The sequence below is a fragment of the Mya arenaria genome, chromosome 3 (genome assembly GCF_026914265.1).
Source record: "Mya arenaria isolate MELC-2E11 chromosome 3, ASM2691426v1".
NCBI lineage: Eukaryota > Metazoa > Mollusca > Bivalvia > Myida > Myidae > Mya > Mya arenaria.
The window spans coordinates 66,766,435-66,790,907 of NC_069124.1; the positions used below are offsets into that span (position 1 = coordinate 66,766,435).

Sequence of the window (24,473 nt, forward strand, 5' to 3'; positions counted from 1 at the left end):
TATCGCTCTTTTTAACGACCTAGAACGCCGTATATCAATTCAATTAGTCAGGGTTACATAAACATAATATTCAATAATAAGTTCAAAATAGATATCTTGGATTTTTGTCAAGCTTTTTGAAGGTAAGGGGATTCTTTTTTTTCTGATGTAAAAAGATGTTTGTGTTTGTTTTAATGACCACCATACAACAGCATGTTTGGACTTCTTGCCGGGTGGTCTTTCAACAAATTCGTGCTGGCACTATGTAAAGAAAAACAACAACACGAATGGTCTACATATGTATGACAACTGATTGACTATTAGACTAGTAATGAAAGAAGAGTTCCATTAGAACAGAACAGAACATTTTACTTTGAAGTTTTTTGTGTTATATTTACATATAACTGTATCGCCATTACTACTATACTATAGAGTGAGCGACTTCTATTATTGACATATAAAGGGTGCACTGAAAATAGTTCTATTGTAATTCATCAAAGTTAGTACAATATCATTTGACTTTCGTATACATATTATACATGTTGGAACAATTTTTTTTAAATACATGACTTACTAGCATGCCAAATAAAGTATAAATATCTAAACATAAGGATAAAACATGATTGAAATATTCTAAACGTTAATGAAAAAACTACTTATTACAATGCAACAATTATAAGTCTGGTTGATATATTCATAATTAATGAAGTATATCGAATTATTAGAAATAAAAGCAATACCGTTTGGATCATATTTGTTCACTTTGAGCAGATGATAGCTGCGGTAATGACATAGCTACTGTCGGGTTTACATGCAGGACGTGGTTCCTCTGTTCGTTTGACCCGATTTTTATCATAAGTGTTATATATTATATAATATTCCTTTTAACTTAAGTGCTAAGCTTTCTGAACTGACCATTGTCCAAGACTATGAACTTGATCAATTGAAACGCTAAATAAATGTATTTGATTGGTAAAGCTTATAATACAGAAGGTTGCCCGCAAAGGCCATGTGAACATTGATTTCCCTGCCTTTCCTGACTACGCACACTGACTTAAGACATCTGGGAGAGTATGAATGACATATCTGCGTGGTATTAAATAAGCCCATACCGTTAATCAATGTGTTCAGTAATTAATAACCCTATTTCGACATATTAAAGCGGTCCGCAAGGTGTTTAACAAGCTACGGGGGATTGGAAGTCAAAACAATTCCATTTTCACCAGGGTTTCAAGGCAAGAATTGTCATTAAAGGTCAAAAGGAACTCTATTGAAATAAATGTAGGACTTTCGACACATACAGATGATGAATACACCGAGGTTTGGGTCAGGATTGGACGTAACTGATGTCACGTTTTCCGAACAAGTAACTTATTCCGGACACTTTGCACTGTGTATTGCTTGAGAATGGTGTGTCCAATTACCTTCTCGTGGTCGTTTGTGATGTTTAACTCTCCTGAATGGCAATGCGACGGCCCTGTTCAGTAATACGTCGTGCAAATGAAAGAAAACGGAATAATAAACCAACTTCTCACCTATAAATGAAACCGCTACCTCGTTCACAATATCGTTTTCACCCGTATTATATGACTTTTTTGTACTGTTTCGTAAATGAGTACTTAGTCCTTGATTTAAGCAGTTTTGACAGCGTGCCCATGCACGTTTTGGGCTGGTTCTCGATATGGTGTTCTGTAATGTTCACTTTCATACACAGATTAGTGAATGTCTGGTATACGAGTTTTTGGATAGTTAACCTGCAACACATCGCTGGAAGATCTTTCACTGCATATTTACATTGATCTGTGACAGTCCCTCTTCTGAATATTTGATACATAGCCTTGGATTTGCTTCCATTCAACAGAATGGTCCCGTGTAAACCCATTTAAAGAAGTTACCATTAGACGACACTTATTGGCCTATTAATGCGCCTACCCTAATTCAGTGAACATTGGTTCAGACGCTTTAGGTGAAAGTTATCGTTCGGAAATCGAATCACAAATATCAAAGGCGATAAGCTGCTTTTTTATGTGGAGTGTATTTAAAAAACCTCTGACTGTCAATGGATATATTAAAAGGTATTTTGAATTACGTTAAATGATTAGGTCTGTTTCATGCATGTTCATCTGTATAAATCATTCATGTATCGTATATCAATATTTCTCTCAACAAGTTAATTTAATGTTCATTTAAGATCAACATGTTGTCGTATATGTAATATAACTAAGGTAAGATAATAAAAGAGAAGTCAAATAACCTTCAGTGTATAGTTTTAGTGAAGAAATGTGTCAAGGAATATAGAATACATCTTATCTGGCATAAGGAAAAGTTTATTGTACAACAATGAATTGGCATCAATCAATCAATAACATAATGATAAAAACATGCAGGAACGAACGAACGAATGGACGAACGAAAGACCAGAAAAACAAACAAACAAACGACCGAACGACCGTAAAACCCCGGATGAAATGAGTGAGTGAGTGAGTTAGTGAGTGAGTGAGTGAGTGAGTGAGTGAGTGAGTGAGTGAGTGAGTGAGTGAATGAATGAATGAATTGTATTCAAAATTAGGTTTAATTAATTATATAATTTCAAGCAACCAATCAGTATTAACAAATGAATAAATACACGTTTACAATCTATACATTGAAACATGTCACTGGTCCTCGAGAAGTCAGAGCTATAGTGGCCCACAGTTTATCTTAATGGTTGCGGTTTCTTTTCCATATGCATGGAAATGTGTATTCATTTCTATGTAACTGAGCAATTCATTTCAAATGATGCAGAAAATATTCGAATCATTATATCATTGTAATATCTCGTTTTATAAACGTCAGCCTTGAAAATGAAATCGAAATTTGTGTAAATACTTGTCTGTTTTGAGTGAAGCCCTGAAATGATATTATCTTTATATGATCATCGAAGGCGATAATTCCCATTTCAATTATCTTGCGAGTAAATTAATACTGACACTGCCTTTTAATTTCAAATCTATTTTTGAAACTATCGTTTTCAAATTTGAAGTTGAAATATTTTTAATCTTTGCTGTCAAAATTGAAAGAGGTTTTTGACGCACGTAATCGTTTTGATAGAAAGAAACAAATTATCTTAAATCATTATTAAGTAAGGATAAAAAGCATCAGCCGCAACGGAAAGTACATTTTAGTATTGTAGTTTGTTTTTTAAATATTGGCATAAAACAATTCTAAAATACTAGTAGTAGACGTAACAATTATTCTTAACTTTGCTTTACTTAACCATTAAATTAACATGAGACGGGCACAGCCAATTGAACTGTTTAGTACAGAGAAAGTATGATAATAATTATTATTTTTATTTTCATCTTAGTGTTGGCGCGAATGTTGCTATACTAGCCAATGCGCATGCACGAACCGCTGTTTAGCGCACTTAATAAAACCAATTATCAAATAAATGGAACTTTGGCGGTGGATTTTATAAGAAGCTTTCTAAATTATTAATCAGAATCGGAAGTGAAATCTTTAATTTCAATTACGAGGGAAATGGAATGTTTTTAACAATGTCGTCAAGGACAACGTTCAATAACTAGAGTGCAGTATACGTTAATAGCGTTGCAGTCTATTCGCATGCTAGTTACTGAACGACAATAAGCTCTGCCTATAAAAACAAAGGAAAGTTTTAAAACAACCCCCAACACCCTTGGTACAAAAGCATTTTTTATTGAATTTAAAAGTAACCTATACAATTCACAAATCACATTTTTCACATTATTAAATAGATGATCGCAAATTTGACAAATGGGTTTGTGACACATATGAACGGTCAACAGGCACATTTTCACAATCGTTGTCTTTTTGACTTCTGGATTTCATTCGTTTGGAAATTGTGTGAAATTGTGATGCTCCCCGGGTGCCACCGCCTAGATTCGCTAGTGCACGTGGTGTGTCGCACTCCAGACCTATAGTAAGGCGACATTCATAAGATCAAGTTCATACTTAGGTCAAATGACTTTTGTGGCCTTTGTTTCCTGATTTCATTTATATAAACATACATATTGATTAAGAATCAAAAGTCTATGTAGAATATGTGTGAAAGACTGTCAAAATTGCTGACGGAAAGGTACAAACACCTGTTGTGAAAATGTGGCTTCGATACGTTTGGAAATGGCCCTATCGAGTACAAAATCCACGTTTGTGAATATCGTGATCAATTGTAAAAAATTGTGATTTGTGAATTTTATGAACAAACAATGTTAAATGCATGTAAAGTAAGACCCCGTTAATATATATATATATATATATATATATATATATATATATATATATATATATACATTTCATAAGTATTTAAAAATACAAATCAAGGAAGTGTGCCTGTAATAGATTCACGATATCGTGGCATTGACAGTACGGTAGAGTTTGCATTGAAGGTGTGTTTGGATGATTTCAATACAAATCCGAATTTTCACAGGTATGTGTATGTGGTTAAATATCCTAAGAATAAGAACATTTACATTTAAGTTAAACGGATTCCGCCCCAAAACGATTAAGAAATGAAATTAACGGAAAAATAGAGGTTGTGTGCCATATGTATTTTAAATAAGTTGTATTTGTCTTCTCCAATTTCTATCAAAGACCGACAATGGCTCACTTAATTTTGTACTGCGTTAGGAGTTTACTTACACCAAGGGTAACTCGTGTCGTCTTTCATATCAGATCAAAATGGCAACAGCTTTTATACGACTGTTTGTCTGTGTTGCCGAGTACCCTCAATTCCACATACGATCACATCAGATCGTAGATGAAAGACGTCATAATGCACACATGATATATTGCATATTGTACTTATCATGTCATCATTAGGTTTAAGAATTGTCAAGTTTTTCAAGAAAAAAATCCAGACGGCACCGTGATAATTGTTTGATATCACTGTACAATTATGTACTGTACGTGGCACTTTGTACATGACAGTCGTCAATTTCGGTTCTTTACAGAAAGTTGATCGGGAGCAAAGGGAGGCCGCGTAATTTTTAAAAATGTAAAGTACGAAAAATAGAAAATCAAAGCAAATCATCACAAATCCACTGATCGCGTGTCTTTCATAGCGCTTTTCGAATTTGCTCGATATCTTATCCATTACATGAATATCCCTGAATACTTAAGTCATATTCAGTGGTGAAAACATAATTTTGTTGGCCAAGGAATGGGCACAAGGACTTATGTACTCTTTCATATCCCTGTATAATTGTAGATCATCTGTAAGATATTCTTTATCATTTAAAGGGACTCACTCATGTTTTTGTACCAAAAATTAGTTTTCCTGGTTAACTTATTTTATTATTATTAGATATCAAAATTGCAGGGATTTTTCTTACAAAAAAAGTGGTTTAGTGGTGTGCGAACCAACGCCGGTAAATTCAAGAAAAAATCAGATAACCGTCGCTTTCAGCACAAGGCCATACGGACTAAAACAACTGTGGTGGATATTTTGACTTTTTAACAATACATTCATAACATCACGTGATAATGTCAATCAACCAATCACGCAATAACAATGAAATCGCATAATGCCGTTAATAACGCGATTGAAAATTGTGGAATTCAGAGACGATATTTTAGCTATAAATACTTGAATGTCAACATTTGCTGATGGCTTCCAGCTGTCAGTTTCTTAGTTTTAACACTCCTAATGATTAGCCGCACTTTATCTCGTATAATAGAACAGAATGCATTTAACAAACCATGAGCGAATCCCTTTAAATGCACTCTTTCATCTGTGCGGGTATCTTTTTATGTAATGCTGAAATTTGTAGTTTCGAGATCACATATAAATGTGTTACACTGTCGAGAATTTAGGATACACTAACCTTCATTCTGCGCTCTCTGTATTTAAATCAATTTAATGTCATGTTTCAATCTCACGAACCAGCATTTTGGGTGCAGAATGCAGACATACATTCATAGTGCGTTTAGACTTGCGTGCAGTTATGCGCTCTCCTAACAATTTTCACCTATTCAGCAATGTGCTTATTTTGATTTTATGTCATTGATATCAAGTCTGAACCCCAGCAGGGAAGCCCGCAGATAGACCCTTTAGAAGTCTATTTTAGCAAATATTGACTCGCTGATTAGGGGTATCCGTGTGTCGCCCGGCCTTGTCGCTAATTGATGGCTTTTCTTTAAATCTTTGAGAGTGCGGGATGTTTTGCTTTGCTTTAAATACATTATCAGAATTCTTACTCTTAAGGACTTTATAACACGTTCACTAAAGTAAACATTCAAACACTTGATAAATTGTTCCAAATACAATTTTGTTATTAAGCATATTAAGTTGGTATTTGCGGTTCACTGGCGGAACTATTGAGTGACCCTTAAATGACACCTGGTAAATCCTATATATTCACGTCTTGTTTAGGGTTCTTAAAAGAGTCCTTAAACTTGGAGGTAGCCCTTCTCCGCACTAACAGAGCATCGCAAGGTGGACGCCATCGGTCATCCGTTGTCCTTAGTTCTTTAAATGGGGCATTCCTCAATAAATTGAAACTGGGTCATGGGAATTGCAACACAACCTGCTTTCAAGTGTTCTGTTATTCTTCTTCTTCTTCTTCTTCTTCTTCTTCTTCTTCTTCTTATTATTATTATTATTATTATTATTATTATTATTATTATTATTATTATTATTATATTTATTATTATTAGTAGCAGTATTATTATATTTATACTAAACGGTTTCCAATTTGCTTGTATTTTCCATTTTTGTTTAGGCAATTGCTAACAACTAACAACAACGCTGCCCATGCCACTTTATTTATTATGGCATTTACCTGGACGTTTCCTTTATGAAAGAATCAGGTTTTTAAGTGCATTATATGACCACCTACCGATAAATTATCATAAATATTGTCGAAAAGTCTTAAGTGTACGAACGTACTCGGATGCAATATTACTCCACACGGTAACCGATTGTTGTGCTGCCTTATAAAGGTGCAATGTGACCCTCTGGATTTTGTAAAACATCAATACAACAATAGCTTAAAGTTCAACGGGAGATATTCATTACAACACATAAATAAATACAATTCATTTGATAAGGTAAGTTGATATGGGAGCTTGCAATGGGACACAGAATGGATTAACAAATTGAGAAGTCGGCGTTCCTTTTCATTTTTGTGTGAAAAGTACAGTTTGCCAATGCACAAAAAAAACCCCTCATTGGCAGCATTGTTTCCATTGAAGTAAACAGCAGTTCTGAGTTAACAAACGTCTTAGCAGCACTTGTATAGGGTTACGGTTCGGTCGTTCTAGGGCGTGATCTCGACTTTGTGGCATGTTTACTTTCTCGCAGAGTTGTGATGTCACCATGTATGCTCATTATACGGACCCTGTAATCATTTATTCAGCCGACACGTTGGTATTCAATTCCATTGTTCGTTCAGATGTACGCTAATCGATTTCAAACATTTGATGAACTTGGGTTTATTAAGAAGCTTATATCAATACATACGCTTATAATGCGTACCACAATTGGGAAGGGGGGTCTAGTTTAATCAGCCGGAATAGTAATCCTTAATCCTTTCAGATTACTTATAAGACTTCAAAGAATTTTTGTGATTATGTTTTATTTACATTGTTTAGTTTACTTTATATTGTATGACAAACTGTCTCTTTAACAGCGACTTGACCAAACCGCCCATTACCGTATTTATAGGGGTTCCCATTTCTATGTCACTTGAAGAACACTGAAATAAACATTATATAGCTCTTTCATATGGTTTCTACATCTAAATGTGAAGCCTCAGAGGTATGTTTGCCATAAGTAACGGCACTTTTTATGGCATGTTATTGCGATATTTTTTTTCAATCCCACGCAATTTTTGTGATGTAAAGCATCTGCTCCTGACAGGGGAAAATGTCAGTAATATCCGTACAGTTTCCATGACTGGTGACATAAAGCACAGGGATTAGAACCCATGTATATTTTGCAAATCTAGTAAAAGTATATTTCTCAAACGTTTAATTTCTCCAATCAGATCATGAAACAAATAGGTATGTCTTTTAAAACCAAGAAATACAGCCATAACGTTTATTCGTATGTACTAAGCATTTGGAATCAGTTTGAATTTACCGTTGGTAAAACGGTACTTAGCTAAAAAGGAGGATGACACCACTAAAACGTGCTTATTAAAATATTCTGACAAAGTATTTTGTTTATCATATGTGTGTGTGTGTTTTTATTCAAATACTGGTATTTCTAAGGAAATATTATTTCTACTCCGTAGTCGTTAAAGTGCTGGCCTTCAAATACCACAGGGGTGTTTATGGTGGACAAATACGGTACAACAAATCGACTTGTACAAATTTCAACTACTTTCGCAACCAATAGTAAATACATTGTCGTTCGATCGCCAATAGTGGCATCAAATTGCGAAAGGAATTGGCTGGAAAGACTAACACTGCGCGGATTGGAGTGTATTCTGTAATGTTTGTGGATCAAAGAGAATAAGAAAGTAAAAGTGTTAGTATCAAACAGACGCGAACATACGGTTTAAAAGGGAAAATAACACTACTGCTAATTGGAAATTGGTAAATATAGACATTTAAGGTTATTCTGATAATTTATTTTATTTGAGTTCTTTGAAATGATAGTTGATTTATTTTCTATTTGCCAGTCTTTTTAGTATGGTTAGTTGAAAGGTGTGTGGTGTTTTATTTTATAGAAATTAATTGGACTTAATGGTCATTAATATTTTCAAACGATTCATCTTTCAAAAAGAACCTCGATTTAAAGTTTAAAAAGGTCGATCTGTGATCAGAACTATTGAAGTAAAACAACAGTATTCGTACACACGGTAAATATCATATATACAAGAAGAACGGAAAATGCTCCGGCTGTCTAAAGATTGATAAATGATAGAAAGATCGATTATTAGTGACATCTATTGGTGATTCATAGGAACAACACGTTTGTGTTTGCGGTAATAAGACGTACATTTAATGATGCTAAATTAACGTAATAATTAGTTCTTTGTACGGGCGCTCACGGCGGTGACTTATGGTGCTCGTAAGTGATAGTTTTTTTTTAATTAATATTGATCTAGTTATTGATTTCATCACGTTCTGCCAGACCAGGTGTGACACCGCTTTTCAGAATCCGTGACAGTTCTTTAGGACACATAGAAAGTGATGTTGCGTTCATGATCCGGGGGCATCGAGTGCAGGTTCAGCACCGCTAGTATAATAATAATAAAATGATTTCAAGACGGAATACATAGAAAGCAATATACATTATTTTGAAACATTCGTTTAAATGTTAAATATTTCAGCTAATTATCTTAATTCCGCTGCTGCTTCATTATGTTCTGCTAATTATATTTTCAGACTAACAGACGAAGATTTCACACAGAGGACATACAGTTTCTGGACAGGAGCGTGTTTTGAAGTTTGATAAATTGTCTATTGTATTGCCGAAGATTTCATACAACGAAAGTGAACAACTTGAAAACTTGTGATAAATAGGGTCGATCACTTTATTAGAAATTGTTCTATGGTTTGGATTTAATAAATGAGATTAAGGATTTTAAAAGATTTTTAAAAATCGCCTTATCGCGGCGATCAAGTGAACGGGGACACAAGGTTTAACGCATTGTTAAAAAAATGATGATGCCAGGATGAATTTCGGAACATTAATTTGACAAGTTTAATTTCGGGTTCCGAGGATCAAGTGGTTCAGTGGAATGTGTGATATTCGGGTTCTGGAAGTTCAGTCATGTTCGGATTACGAGTACCGCTGGTGCACAGCCTCGGCTCCGCGGATTTCGACGGGGTTCATACCATTCTAAATCACAGGTTGGTAACGTCCCTAGTGTCCATATTTATTTGTCCATAGTTTATTGTTTGATGTTCGACCGTTGGAAAATCTCGCAAAAGAGGCTTTAACTCGTAGCTGAGGGGTGGGGGAGGGGGTGTGTTCTTCTAAGCTACTTTGAGTACCTTCAATAAAGTACCGTTTCCAGAGCACTTGTTATGAAATGCCGTCTAAATATAGTTTTTATACTCCTGATACTGTTTTTTTTATTATTTAAGATTAATGAACATAAATTGTAAACGTTTTAAAACACATCGAAATGACTAGCATTCATTCGATTTATATTTTAATACGAACGTATGGGTATTCGCTAATTTACGACGTTATAAACTAGCGGAATAAAGAAATTGCCTATGCAAAACTATACTGCCTTTAAAAATTAATGCTTAAAAAGCAACTTAGACTGATTATTCATTTTTGTAAAAGGCCACAGTACTCCTCTATACTATATCAGGGTTACATTGGTATGCGTAATGTATACACAGTTCTTTTTATGCACAGTAGTTTTTTTCCTGCTATAGTACATTATTAAATATGTATATTCGGGTTATCATGTCGAAGTTCCTTTCATGTGATATTTGCACAATGTTGTTATATCGAAGAGTTAATTAGGTGGAAAACCTTTACTGCTACGGTGCGGATTGTTGTTCAAATATTGACACTTCAACATGTAAGAGTTAGAGAGCTGTTTTCACAGTCCTATTACAGGACAATCATTGCCTCTTATAATCAAAGAATACACCAGGCATGCCAGGCAAGCTCGACATATGTCCAACACAATACTGTTTAGCTTAGACAAACTATATTTGATAGAAAGGAATTCGTGCCCATGCATGACATTTGACACTTTATTGTCCAAGGCATTAATCGATCAGTAATTGCAATTACCACGAACAAGTAATGCACCTAAGGCAGGTTCGAACAACGTTCGTATTGAAAACTCCTTAAGTTTTTTACAGACGAAAGAATACGTTCATCCCATTTCAAAAAATATTTTTGAGTTCATTTTTATTAATATGATGAATTATTGTGACTTCAATGTATGCATATTTCTAAAAGACTATATTAGTGTATACAGTATATATCACATTGCGACTGTTTTATCAGAATATGTATTTATTTGGTGCCATTGAAGTACAAAGCAAACAGCTTTATTAAATGCTTAGGAATAGCATAAATGTCAAGCAAAGAATAAGAACAAAAAATGCATTGTTTTAAATGTCTCGACAGGGTGTTCTGTTTATTATAGACCCGTGTATCTGTAATATTATAAATTAGGTTAATGTCTCTTTTTGAGATTCTTCATTTGGGCACCTGTAAAACTAAATGTTTACCTCACACCGTATTTCAAGTACTTCTTTTATCAAGTAAATAGATTTATTTGCGCGGGATCGAAGGCTAAATGATAAATGTCATCCCTACAATACACCAGCTCGTGTTTTATTATGGTAATATTTTCTGTTCAATTTTCATTTACGTTTGCGCAAGGCTTTTTTGTGAAACCCGTAAAATGTCATTCAAAACAAATTTCTTCAGTTGATTCGTTTTCTATTGTGAATAATACTGATGGAATGCAAACGCCGACTTCGTTTTAAGGCTTGCTAATGAACCTATTGCGTATAGACCGCTTCATCTAAATTTTATCAGTTGTACATATAATACATACTACTAATACTAAATGATTGCTTGCCTTAAGACAGGAAACAAACACTGCTATGTTCGATAAACTGATAGAATGATCATAAATGATGCAACATAGCTTCAAACTATGTGTGGAAGTAAACTGAATAAAAAGTAAGCAATAAGGTCATTAAATATCATACATTTTGCAACGGCATAATTTTAGTTTTTGCTTTAGGTCAAAGAAGGTTTTTTCGTCAATTTTAATTGAATGGTTCTATGAATAACCTTCGGTTTATTTGTTTGGTTTCACTAATCCAAACTTAAATATTTTGGCAAATGTGTCAATATAAGGAGTGGACTAAGCTGCTTTAAATAGTCGTCAAGATCATTACTCGCCCTACTTCATTAAAATCATACATTTTACATTGATGTGGCCCGTATTTGACTAATATAATATAAACATGTGAAATGGAGTTATAGATTTAATTCCATCTTTTCGCATTAATTTCTTTAATCGTTATTCGCAGGGGTTTTACCAAGGCTTAAATAAAATAAATAGGGCGGATTTCGGCTTCTTAAACAACGTGTAATATTCGTTCAACCTGAAGGAAATTTTAATCCGCTTTTTTGAATTTATCATAAAAGCTATTATGCCTTTGGGTACGAAATTGCCGGTTGATGTTTTTTGTCCCCATCCCCCCCCCCCCCCCCCCCACACACACACACATGTGTCTAAAATCTGAGTGAACATGTATAAAAATGTTAATACTGCATAACTATGATTCATCGACATTGATAAAAACGAACTCTGAAAGCATGCATCTTGGTAGGTGTATAAGGTGTTCGTTGTAGAGGGTATACATACTCAATTTGATAATCCGATTTGGGAAATTTTGCAATGAAAAATATGTTATTGTAAAACATGAGTCATTGACTTTTTAAGTACTGTTTCACATATAAACTTAGCTTATATATATATATATATATATATATATATATATATATATATATATATATATATATATATATATATATATATATATATATGTCATAAGAGTCGTTACATTTCTATGTATTTATTATAAATAATTTAAATATAACAGTCAATTTAAACGAACAAACTAAATAATTCAGCTTCTTTTTGACAAAGTTGTTGTGGGGAACACATGCATCTAATCTAGTTGTGAGCGAAATTTATAGTTTTGGAAACCATATAGATATAACGTACACAATCTGTATTAAAGGCATTACATGTCCTGCAGGTTCGTGTTGTAATTCTCCCTGTATAAATGTCACCAAAATAATAAACAGCTCACATTTAAGGCACATACAACGAACCAAATGTCTGTGATTATTAATTCGTTTTTGATATTTTAAGATTAATACGTAATAAATTAAGTGAGTATATTTGTTCAAGGAAATAAATTTTCTGAACTTGAGGTACTCTATCTTAATGTCGTCAAGAATATCTGATATTTAATTGTTTATGTTTGAATTTACCGCAAAATAAACTTCTTATTTGCAATATTCATGTACTATTATTATTTCGACACCGAACTACGAAATGCCCGGATAATAAACAAGGAAGTAAATTTCGTCTATTTTTCATTTTACCGGCAGTTTTTCGCTGAAATGTATGTTGGCATATGTGTTTTATTTTTTATTTTGTTATAGCAACTAACGTAACTCATTGGAACGACTATGTATTTCGTTAGAACGACTTATGTTTCTCGTTAAATCGACTTAGTATATTGTTTAACAACTTACTTTTCTCGTTAAAACGACTTAGTATCATGTTTAAACGAAGTACTTTTCTCGTTAAAACGACTAAGTAACTTAAACAATTATCATGTGTTGTTGTCGGGATTGTTAAAATATCATTATATTCAAGGCCTTATTAAAAGTATATTTGTAATACAATCATATCTTGCCTTAACCATGTTTACAATGTCGCGTTCGAATGTAATCATTATTTTGAGATTGTGGTGGGCCAATATGTTGTTAGTTTAAACATATTTTATTGCATAACGATACATTTACACATTATAGGATGATGATAACAACAAAGGAACAGAAACAGTGCAATGTAACAAAGCTTACGTACATATAAAAAGGACATGCAAAGGGATTGGGCCACGAGTTTTACCAACATCAGTTACGGCCCTTTCTCAAAATGTCACATGAAAAGCAAAAATGATTACGAATTATTACGATATGTTGTTTTAACAAGATACATAAGTCATTAAACAAGATGCGAAAGTCAATGTCAGAAAAGAACTGGAAATTTGGGAGCACTCCGTTCTAAATATATCTACTAACCTATGATAGTTGTCTCCCATATGGTTGCTTTTCAGTGGGGAAGTCTTTGTGCTATGGTATTGACCTGAATATCTCCTAGAAGCCTTTACAGAAATGGTGTCGACCTGAAAAATGCACTTGTTAGTTGGGCAATAATGTGATATCATACTGTTTACCTTTCTTTTTTACTTTTTGTCTTTAAAAATGCTAAAAATGCCGAACAAGCATGTATACGTATTTCAGTATACAATAATTAATCACATACATGTCATTAGATGTTGAATAGAAAAATAAAAACATATTATTTTATGCATTTAATTTTTTCATTTCAGTTGCTTAAAAGAGCCTTCCTTGTGGTTGTCAAAGGTAAACCAAAACGGTGAAATATTTGAACTGCAGCTGGAACAGGAGGCAAATTCTTCAACACTGATAGGCTTGGCCAGTGTGCAAAAAGACTGTTTGTGTTCATGTAGTGACTGTGCCACAGATGACACTGGTTATGGTACAGATACAGATTTGTATTCAAGTTTACGGAAAAATGACTTCAGAACAAAAGACCCTTTGAATGATTTTAATGATGTAGATGATATTTTAAACAGTAGTTTTGCTAGTTGCTTTGATGACAAAACCTCACAGGACTTTCAGAGAGTTGAAGGAGACATTGACAGCCTTTTCCAGTCACAAATTGATTATCCATCTGTCAGTCACAGTGAAGATATTACAGTACCAGACCTTTCAGAAGATTTTACACTCAACATAGATAACTTCTTTAAAACTGACAGCTTTGACAAAATGTACACAGACGTTTCTGTGAAGAACAAATCTGAACAAACAAAAGAAAAACACAATACATTTCTAGAATTGTCTTCACTGTCTCAGAATATGTCAGATTCCAAGAAATGTGAATGTGAAAAAAGAAATTCTACATCAAAGCATAATGTAGAAATAACTGTCAAGTTAAAACCTAAAATATTACCAGAGGATAAGCTTTCAACAGTTGAGTTATGTGAGTTTATACTTGGAATAGTTCCTGGACATTATGGATCTAGTCAGACACCTAACAGCAATGGCAGAAAAAAAGACAGACGTGTTAAAATCAGGGGACTTATACCCACAGGACTTGCTTCCAAATATGCAGAAATAAGAGTTGGTAAGTTGCTACATGAGCGTGGTGATAATCTGACTTTGAATACTGTTAGTTGCCACTTAAAGTTATTAAAGTTAAAACAATTATTTTGCTCTATTTAAACTCTATTTTGCATTTAATGCCTTTAATCATTATTATGGTTAAGATTTTGCATGCAAGCACATATAGGTGAATACCTCAGCAAAGACTTGATGTATTGCATTGAGACTTTATACAACAGTACTCAACTATCCAACCTACTTGAATAAGCATGTAAGATAACTGGTTTTTTAATATTATGCAAATTGACATGTAACCACATTTAAGACAATATCTCAGCAAATACATCATATATTGCATTGACACTTTATACAAGGGCTCCCAACAATTCAATTTTTAATCAATCAATTAAGATAACTCTATTTTGCATGTAATATAAATTTTGCTCATTTCTTAGTAGACTTATGAATTACATGTAAGCACATATAGGCCAATAACTCTGCAACTACATGTACTTAATATATATATTGTATTGAAACTTTATAAAATCAAGTATGTTAACTCTATCTTGCATATATATACAGTAATGCAAATGTTGCCCCTTAATGTTTTTCTGTTTTAGTTTTGCATGTAATCTTGTTTTACTGTGAACCAATCACATTTCTCTGAAACTTTGTAATCCTATAACCTAAAAGTGGGGGAATAGCCATGCACACTGTCTCTGAGACAGGTTTTGTAACTATTGTTTTTATTTACTGAAATTTTATACTTGGATAAGGAGACTTATCAGATAAAAAATAAATTTGTTTACTTTTATGAAAAATTATAGAATTTTAATTATGTATTTTGTTTGCTGTACATTTATATAAACACCTTTGATGTTTTTGATTTGCAGGAGACTGCCTGTTGTCAATCAACGACCAGACTGTGACCTGGGACAACCTGGACAGCGTGCTCACTGTCCTTCAGTACCAGAGACAGGTCAGCTACTGTTGTAACACATAATTTAAATGATGCTCAGATGCTTTACCAGTTGTTAACTAGAAACATAGTTTGTGTATTTAAAAGGATCCTTTTACAAGTTTAGTTTGTCACTTTCCAGAAGCAAAAGCTTGAGGAACTGTCATTCTCGTACTACGGATGTTGTTCTAGATGTTGGCAGAGTTATTGAAAACTTTTGGTCATTACACTGAACCCTTCAAGATATATTTACATGTACATGAATTTCAACATGAGTATGTTACCAAGGGTGATGCACTTATGTTCAGCATGGTCTATCACTCTAGCTTTGACATTTGTTACCCGATGCCCCTTGGCCAACTGAGGAAAACAACTAAGACATATTCATTGAGCATTCTCTTACAGTGATCTTGTTTGCTGTCCATGTTTTTACTGTTGATGTTAATCTGATAATATAAAATCTTAAGATGAGGTTATTGAAACAATTTGATGCAATATGATTTGTTTTTCATAGCATAATGTAGAGTTTTAAATCTCCCTCCCCCAAAGAAGAACAACAACAACATTTTTGTTTATATATTTGTTCATTATCAAAATAATTTCCCTCCATTGCAGGCCAAGTTGCTGATACGGCAGTCAGGCAAACAAAGGTCAGCTGTTCCGACAAAGTCCCAGCCAACCAATAGACTGGTTCAGCTGGTTACTGGCTCTAATAGCAGTGCTGTGAGTCTGGCTGACATTGCTTCGGAAAATTGGGAACCCTTCTATGGCGCCATGTACCTCTCACTGGATGGAGTCAATTCAGATAATATGCAAGCTAAGGTGAGCTTGGATTACATGTATGTTACAGCTGAAAAATGTAACTGTACACTGAACACCACTAAATGTGGTCACATATAACAAGCCAGAATGTCCCAGTACCCTGTAGTAATGGCCCTTAAATTGTCAAAATTAAAGGAATAAAATTATTGTCAGTGTCCGCCTTACTATGGCCCTTGAATTGACAAAATTAAAGGAATTGTCAGTGTCCGCTCTACTATGGCCCTTGAATTGAAAAAATTAAAGGAATTGTCAGTGTCCACCTTACTATGGCCCTTGAATTGACAAAATTAAAGGAATTGTCAGTGTCCACTTTCTAACTTTTGCAAATGTACACAATCACCAACATGGTGATCAAAATGCAGGATAGGTATACTTATTATGTGATTGTTGACCCTCTTATGTGGACTACAATGGTTGTTGTACTTAATTTTACTAGACATTATGCGAGGATGACTATACACAATATATTTTTTTTTATATGCAGTGAAACATGAAGAGTAAAGAAGCTGCAATGTACATGTTTATTGTTACAATTAGAGATGAAAATAGTAATGACTTACTTTAGATTATTATTTTCTAAAATCAAGACCACCTGGCACTGTTCCAATGGTAAATGATGTTGATCATGCAAAAGTCTGACATTCTGTGAAACTTTCGTTTAAAAATATTTGTTATGGAAAGTGTTTTACCAAAACTTTTATTTGAACCCATAACAGTTTCATAAATGTCATTTATAAAGGTCATAAATGAGTATATCTGTTGCAGGAAGATATTGTGTATCAGTTCCCACGGGTTGACAACAAAGTGATAGCTTCTCGAGGGATGCTCATTACTTTAGCTGGAAGTGTTAATGACGCCACACAATCTACTGTTCAAAGGTAGGGCTTTCACCCTTTCAAATTTATGTTGGTATAATTCACTCACAGAATGTCCATAATGACAAAGATCACTGACTGAAGTGGGAATGCTATAGAATTATGGTATTCCACTTTTGAAAAAATATAATGCAAGAAAGATAGAGTCTTTTCGCTATTGTACTTGATCAATTATTTAGTATTTGCTTTGCTGCAGTATATTATTGAAAGTAACATTATCAATTGAATTCATACTGAATGGAATAAAAAAAATTGTAATGGCAGGAAATTGAACTTCAGTAAATTGACTTTTATGTTTCACAATAGGTGACAGGCTTTAAAGTTACTTATTTTGAGGGTTATATAACTGTTTTGAAACTAAAGACGTTTAAATTCACAAACAGATATTGATTGAATGTGTTGCCATATTAGTGCTAAAATTAACTTATTGTAAAGGTTTAATGTTAAATTAAGTTGAAAAATATGTTTGAAGAAGCCTTTTCTATCATCTTTAATTGTTTTTGGAAGCTATTTTTCATCTCAACCTCTTTAACCACTTTAACTTTGTTTTCAGCACGACCTTGATGGTTGACAACAGTCTTGTAAATATTGTATATCACTGTGAGGGACAAAACCTTTTTGTCATATCTGCACCTGAAAATAGGTAAGGCTGTTTCTGCATTCGATTTTGTTTATAAAATGTCTGTCTTTATTTGACCTGCAAGTTTGAGATGACTATCAGTCTACCTGCTTAATGGTTGGCTTGATTTAGAAGACAATATACATTGATTGTTGTATGTATTGTCATTGCATTTGTTTTGGTCTTGTTGAAAACATTAGCCTTTGTTTATAAGCAAAAAAAAACAATTGCAATTTCCATGAAACTAAGTACACATGTTTAAAAGTTTCCAAAGGTTACAATACGTGTGTTGCAAGGCTCATAACCTTGGCTTCAGAAACTGTTGAGTTCTGCCCCTTTAACAAAAAAAACATAGCATGGCCTGCTTTGGCATTCTGCCTGCAGTGGTCTTGTTTCATGTACATAAATGCCTAGTTTTAAAAAAACTGTAAAAATAGATTCAGATTGTTATATTGAACTTAAAATGATGAACGTGTAGAATCTTACAATTTTTTATTGCAGATTTTCACTCCCTTCTCTCACCACACTCATCAAAGACCTCGTGCGTCTCCTCCAAGTTACCCACGGTTCCATTCACCAGGCCTTCACATCATCAACCAATCATAGTCAACTAGACTGCTTTTTCACACTTCTGCACCAGAACTGTGTCTCTCAGCCAAACAATGGTGTGCCAGTCAAGGAAAAGTTGTGCAATCTTAGCCAATCAGCTACAGTCCTTACCTTGCCAAATGAGATTAAAGTAAGTTGAATACAGTACATATTCCTTAATGAGATTTGCAAACTTGAAATGAATCATGTTATTTGATGCAAGTTCAACAGCAGTACAGCAAAAAAATCACCATTACAAAAATGTCCACTTCAATCTTTTACAAAGATTTGTATTGCATTTGTCAAATTAGATATAAACATATTGTTATTTGTACATGATGCTTTTATTTGTTTACAGACATTTACTGATCGGATGCTGACAGAATTTGAATCTGCAGACTTTGGTGACATGGTAAAAAAAATAGCAACAAAAAAATAACATTTTTTATGTCTGACCAGTGTTATGCTCCTTCAAGCTATAAGAACAGTACCGGGTAATAGAGTGCCAAAATTTGCACTCTTGTTTTTGGTGTAAGAATAATTCCCAATCCATGTGGGTTTTGTGTGTGTGTTTTTCCTATTACTGTTTTTAAGCATAAGAATGACCAAGTAGCAATTTCTAGATCTGTTTTATGCTCAACGATATCACCATGGTATACTTCCAATTTCAGTCTGACAGTTACTATGGTTGCAGAAGAAGTTACAATATTCTGGGCTCCTGTCTGTTCTATAAGGTATTTTATATTTGTCTGTTGTTGTTTTTATCCCCAAAATAAAACAAAAAAATGTAAGTCATATCCTAGAATATTTGTCATGACATGGTTCTAGTCCCAACTTTTTATTAAACTTAAACAGTCTTAAGAAATTAAAGATGTTCAGAGTTAATAGACAGATTTTTTAAAAGTGATCCATGTACATTGCCACATTCCAGAACTACCTCATAAGTAACCACCTGTGTCGGGAGGACCTAGAGGACTTTACAACGTACCTGACATACCACTCCCTCCTCACCCTCACCGCCGACCAGGGGCTTGGGCAGCTGGTTGTGTGGCGTGAAGTTTACCCAACCGGTCACTGCCACTCCGTACCTGACGAACAACAGTTTGGCTACACAGAGCCCCTCATTGCCAGGTGGTTCTGGCTTGTTGTTGGATATGTGAGTAATTTGGGGTTCATGCTCTTGTAAAATAAACACTCTCATGAGATTGATTCGAGGCCTTGTGTTATTCTAACTGATTACTATATACTGTAAGTTTATCTTACTTTAAGTTTAAGCAAATGTTACTGTACTCATAATCTAAGTTATTGAAATTATCCAAAAGCTAATGATTTGTGGATGAAGTAACTGCTTACAGTGTATGTGAATAGAATTGCTATTTCTCCTCACGCTAGGTTTTAAATGGTTAAAATGAAAGAATGTGTATATATATATATTACCAATTTGCATCTCTTTCAGAAAAATCTCATTATGTGCATTTCTTTGGAAATTGGTGGATGCACAAAAGTGTGAGTACTTTAATACATAGTATACAAAACATATATGTAAATATATGTATTTTGATTTCAACATATTTTTTCTAGCCTTCATTTAACAATGTTCATACAGCTGTACATATGGTTAAAAAATAATGATGTCACTTAAGTTTCTGAAACATTTTGGATCCATATTTATTACTGGTATTTTACTTTTACATAGGATAAAAGTGAAAATGAAATTTTCGGCCATTTTGTTTTCATTGGTTGTATATCTGTTGTTAGACTGAACTTATCTGTTTACAGTGTAGATGGTGTGTCCCCTCCTGACCCTTTTCTGATTGACCAGGCCCGCGCTGTCCTCATACAGCTGTATGCTCAAAATATGGCTACACTCTGCCAAAACAGGTCAGCTATGCTTCTCTTGTGTCATGACACAGTACATGTAGATTGCATTTTTTCAAAAGTTGTGGCAGCAATGTATATCTTGCATAATAATTGTATTGTAATTAAAGGTATTGATTCATAATATGCACTTTGTTGTCCGAGATAAATGACACTATGTTTATTAAATAGTACTGACAGTTATTAGTAACATTCATGTTACTGCAATGCGGGGATTTTTAAATTAATGTTTATCCATCGGTTTTCCAGCCTCAATTACCCATCCAACTCACTAGTCACAAAGCCAGAAAGTTTATTGCACCCGGACCAAAGACGACATGACCTTATCTCAAGGTCATTGAAGAAACTACCTCACAAGGACATCCCAGTGCTTGGAAACCTGGTTGCCGGGGGAGACCAGGTTGGACTGCTAAGGCGACCACTGAGCAAGAGAAAGGACTCATATGAGTCTGATAATTCTAGTGAAAGCAGCGGAGAATCTTTCTTTAAGGTAAAGGATTGAAATACTTTGTTTTATTGATTTTTTTTCTCACCAATTTGGAGACTGTCTTTTGTATGCATAATACTGTACATGCATCTTGCTTTTGTGGAAATCTTCCATGTAGTGTTGAGGATGTCTTTCAAAACTTAATATTATGAAATATGTAGTTTTTTTATAAACTTGTCGTATACTTCAGTCAGTACCAGTATCAATATCAGTTTCAAATACACAATCTGTTATTTGTGTTACAGTTTTCAAGGAAAGGTCGTCTGTTCCCGGAAACAGCCGATCTGCTACAGAACATATCTGAAGCACGTGAAGACCATCCACCTCTCAACTCTCACAGAAAGTAAGTGGACATATCTTTTCTAGCTAAAATCATGTGCTTATTTTCAAATGAACTTTCAAGCTCTTCATGAACAGCCATACCTTAATTTGCATCATACAAATCAGATTTTTAATGACGTTTAAGATGTTTTGGGCTTTATTAGTTTTTTTGTTACAAAATTAACAGCACTTGATGTTATATGATTGTTATTTATTTACAAGAACTGTTATGATATTCAAATATCACTCTTTGCTGCTTTCCCAGACTGACAGTGGGTGCAGACAACTGTCTATTTCATCTGACCTACATAGATCACCTGGAGGGTGTGGTCATCTCATCACTATGGGAACAGGGTGGGGCGTGCAGCCCCTTGGAGGCGGAAATCCACCACTCTTTCCAGCTTGCCACTCAGAAAATCAAACATGTGTTTGACAATGCCAGGAAAGTCAAGGTGTGTTCATGTTTATAAAAAAGGTTTTAGATATCGACATCTCCATTTTGTAGTTTGCTAAACTCAATGCCTTTTAAAAACATAATATTAAATGTTCAGTTTGAATTTGCTAGTGGTCTGCTATTATTTAGTGCATTAATGTCTAACAATAATAGGGCAAACATTTGTATGAGAACTAGATCTCTCATTGATTTGCAATACTAGTAGTTAGTTTCTCCTTGTAACCTTAACAGTAATGTTATGTTTATTTGAACTGCATGGATTCCAATTAAAAGAATAACTTGTATGTGATTTGATGCACTATGACAGTCCTGAATAACAATTAGCGGAATGAAAGGCATCTCAATCCTCTACTCTTGACTCAATTATTGACATACTCTTTATTCCCCATTCAGGAACAAAGTAAGAATGAGAAGGCTCACGTGTGTGGATTGAACCAGGACTTTGTTCATGTGCGGGAGGAAGGTGTCATGTTCACATGTTCACCATCGTCCGAGGACAAAAAGGCCCCACCACTGTGCTATTGGGTTACAGGGTAGGTGTGAAAATCCACCCATTCTCAAACATATTGTGCATAATTCCCATTCACAAGATACTTCAATTCATATTACATCAATTGATATGCAAGAATAAAAAACGGTTGTCCTGTAAGCACACTGCTTATCACCAAGGCGTCCTGGGTTTGATTCCAGGCCAGGGCGCAAATGAGTTTAGTTTGTGGTCACCAAGCCTGACAAGTGGGTTTCCTCCGGGTACTCGGGTTCCCCCCACAACATAAGACCACACTGTTGTACCAATGAGAGGGATTAATATAATGTTGTAAAAACCTGTTTCACAATGAAAATAAAATAAAACTTCTAAAAAATACCATCTTTCAAATAATGAGATTCTATGCATGTACTGAATCAGTGTCTAATTTAGTATTACATAAAAGTTTTATTAAATTGCTTCTTTAATGTCACCACATTGTGCTTATTCTGATTCTGTTGTGCTTCTTGTTTCATTTTTTACTGACATTTTACTGACACAAGTTTAATTGGTTTATCTGTCATTTTCTTCTTTAGACGGCTACTCTCTCGATCAATGAAGAGAGAGGTGTTCGTGTGTTTCCACGAATCAACACCTCAGACAGTGATAGAGCTGGCATTTAAGACGGCAATGGGATACCTGCCATTCTAATCTGGAGTGCTGGAATTATGAAGATGATGTATACATGTATCAATAGATAAAACCTGTTCCTTACTTAAATCATCTCCACTTGGAACTTGTAATAGCAGCTAAATGATGTTAAAAGTTTTTTTGAATACTTTTGAACTTTAAATATTAAAACAGATTGTTTAAATCTGTACACTTGTTAAATATGTACACCACTGCAATAGTGAAATGATATTTTTTGAAACAATATTCAATGCAATATTCCTGTTGTTCACATCACAATTATCATTCAGATTGTTATTTTATAAGAATATTTTATTACAAAAGCCAAAAAACATAGCATTTAAACATGTGATTCATTGTTTGCTTTAAATGTCAAAGCACATTGACTGTTGACTTTAAATGTCAAAGCACATTGACTGTTGACTTTAAATGTCAAAGCACATTGACTGTTGACTTTAAATGTGAGAGGACTTGGACTGTTCGTTTTTCGTTGAATTTCAAAGGACCTTGACAATAACTCTGTTTAAACCAATCATCATGAAAACTTGGTTAGAATATTTGTCAACATGAATGAATATGGATAATCTTGGGTCAAAATCTTTGTCACTAGGTTAAATTTCAAGACAAAATGTTGTGTTCAAGTTTCTTATTAAAGTGTATCCAAAACAATTTTCATTACGATATTCATGACCAGTGAAAATATGGGTCATCTCAGGTCAAACACTTTGTCTTACCAGTGTGAATATGGGTCATCTTTGGTCAAACACTTGGTCTTACCGTGTGCAGTTATTTATCAAAAAATAATCAATTGCCATTTTCTTTTCTCTTAAATGTTTACCTTTGTATTTTTATTGAATGCATTTAAAGATTTTAAGTTTCGATCAGTTGTAGTAGTCATGTATGAACACTTTTTTAACACTAATTTTTTATTTTCAAAGTATAATATCAAAATGCAATAAATTTATTGGTGAATATATTTATTTAATGACAACGAATATATGAGATTATTGTTTTGCTTGTTAAACATAATTGAATAAAGCATTTACTGAATTTGTAAATTAGTTTTATGCTTTGGTCAAAACATAACGTTGTCCATAATTCAGAGGAATGCTCAAAGTATGGATATGACAGTTGTTTTCCGTCTGCTGATTGAATTTTAAAATGACAGTTGAAGTAGCACAAACTAGGGCAATGCAATCCAGTACTACTTGTTACCATGAGGTTAGCACCTTGTATATAATTTATTTGTCTACTACATTAACAAACAAACTCCAATGGCATGGTGCTGACTCTCTTATGTTTTTCAGTTACTCTGTCAAATGAAGTTGTGATGCATGTATACTCGATGATACTTGCCTCACATAATTTGTGGTCAAATGGCTCAACGAAAATCCTTTATTGGAACGATCCTCTGGGCTCAATTGCACACCAATGCCTATTTAATCT

The 24,473-nt window shown here is 34.0% G+C and overlaps 1 protein-coding gene across 2 annotated transcripts; it reads left to right on the forward strand.

Annotated features, from left to right (window-relative positions):
- The first annotated feature begins 1,955 nt into the window (after positions 1 to 1,955).
- LOC128226556 (protein inturned-like) lies at positions 1,956 to 24,077 on the forward strand. 2 transcript variants are annotated; one of them, XM_052936494.1, is made up of 18 exons: positions 1,956 to 2,054; positions 9,334 to 9,801; positions 14,074 to 14,891; positions 15,763 to 15,848; positions 16,443 to 16,649; positions 17,415 to 17,527; positions 18,078 to 18,167; positions 18,645 to 18,882; positions 19,090 to 19,143; positions 19,403 to 19,465; positions 19,663 to 19,887; positions 20,188 to 20,237; positions 20,511 to 20,612; positions 20,859 to 21,099; positions 21,342 to 21,439; positions 21,683 to 21,869; positions 22,265 to 22,404; positions 22,934 to 24,077. In XM_052936494.1, exons 2-18 carry the CDS (start codon positions 9,722 to 9,724, stop codon positions 23,046 to 23,048), a joined length of 2,907 nt encoding a protein of 968 aa, XP_052792454.1. In that variant the 5' UTR covers positions 1,956 to 2,054; positions 9,334 to 9,721; the 3' UTR covers positions 23,049 to 24,077. The 2 variants fall into 2 exon arrangements, with proteins under 2 accessions (XP_052792454.1, XP_052792453.1); XM_052936493.1 differs by lacking the exon at positions 1,956 to 2,054 and adding an exon at positions 8,399 to 8,538.
- Positions 24,078 to 24,473: the final 396 nt, after the last annotated feature.

What these genes read in the sequence shown, in the direction of transcription:
- LOC128226556 (XM_052936494.1), top strand. Translation starts at nt 9,722, where the DNA reads ATGTTCGGATTACGAGTACCGCTGGTGCACAGCCTCGGCTCCGCGGAT. An exon ending in ATATGCAGAAATAAGAGTTG is followed by an intron (nt 14,892 to 15,762) that starts GTAAGTTGCTAC and finishes TTTGATTTGCAG; the next exon opens with GAGACTGCCTGTTGTCAATC. An exon ending in CTGCAGACTTTGGTGACATG is followed by an intron (nt 19,144 to 19,402) that starts GTAAAAAAAATA and finishes TTCCAATTTCAG; the next exon opens with TCTGACAGTTACTATGGTTG.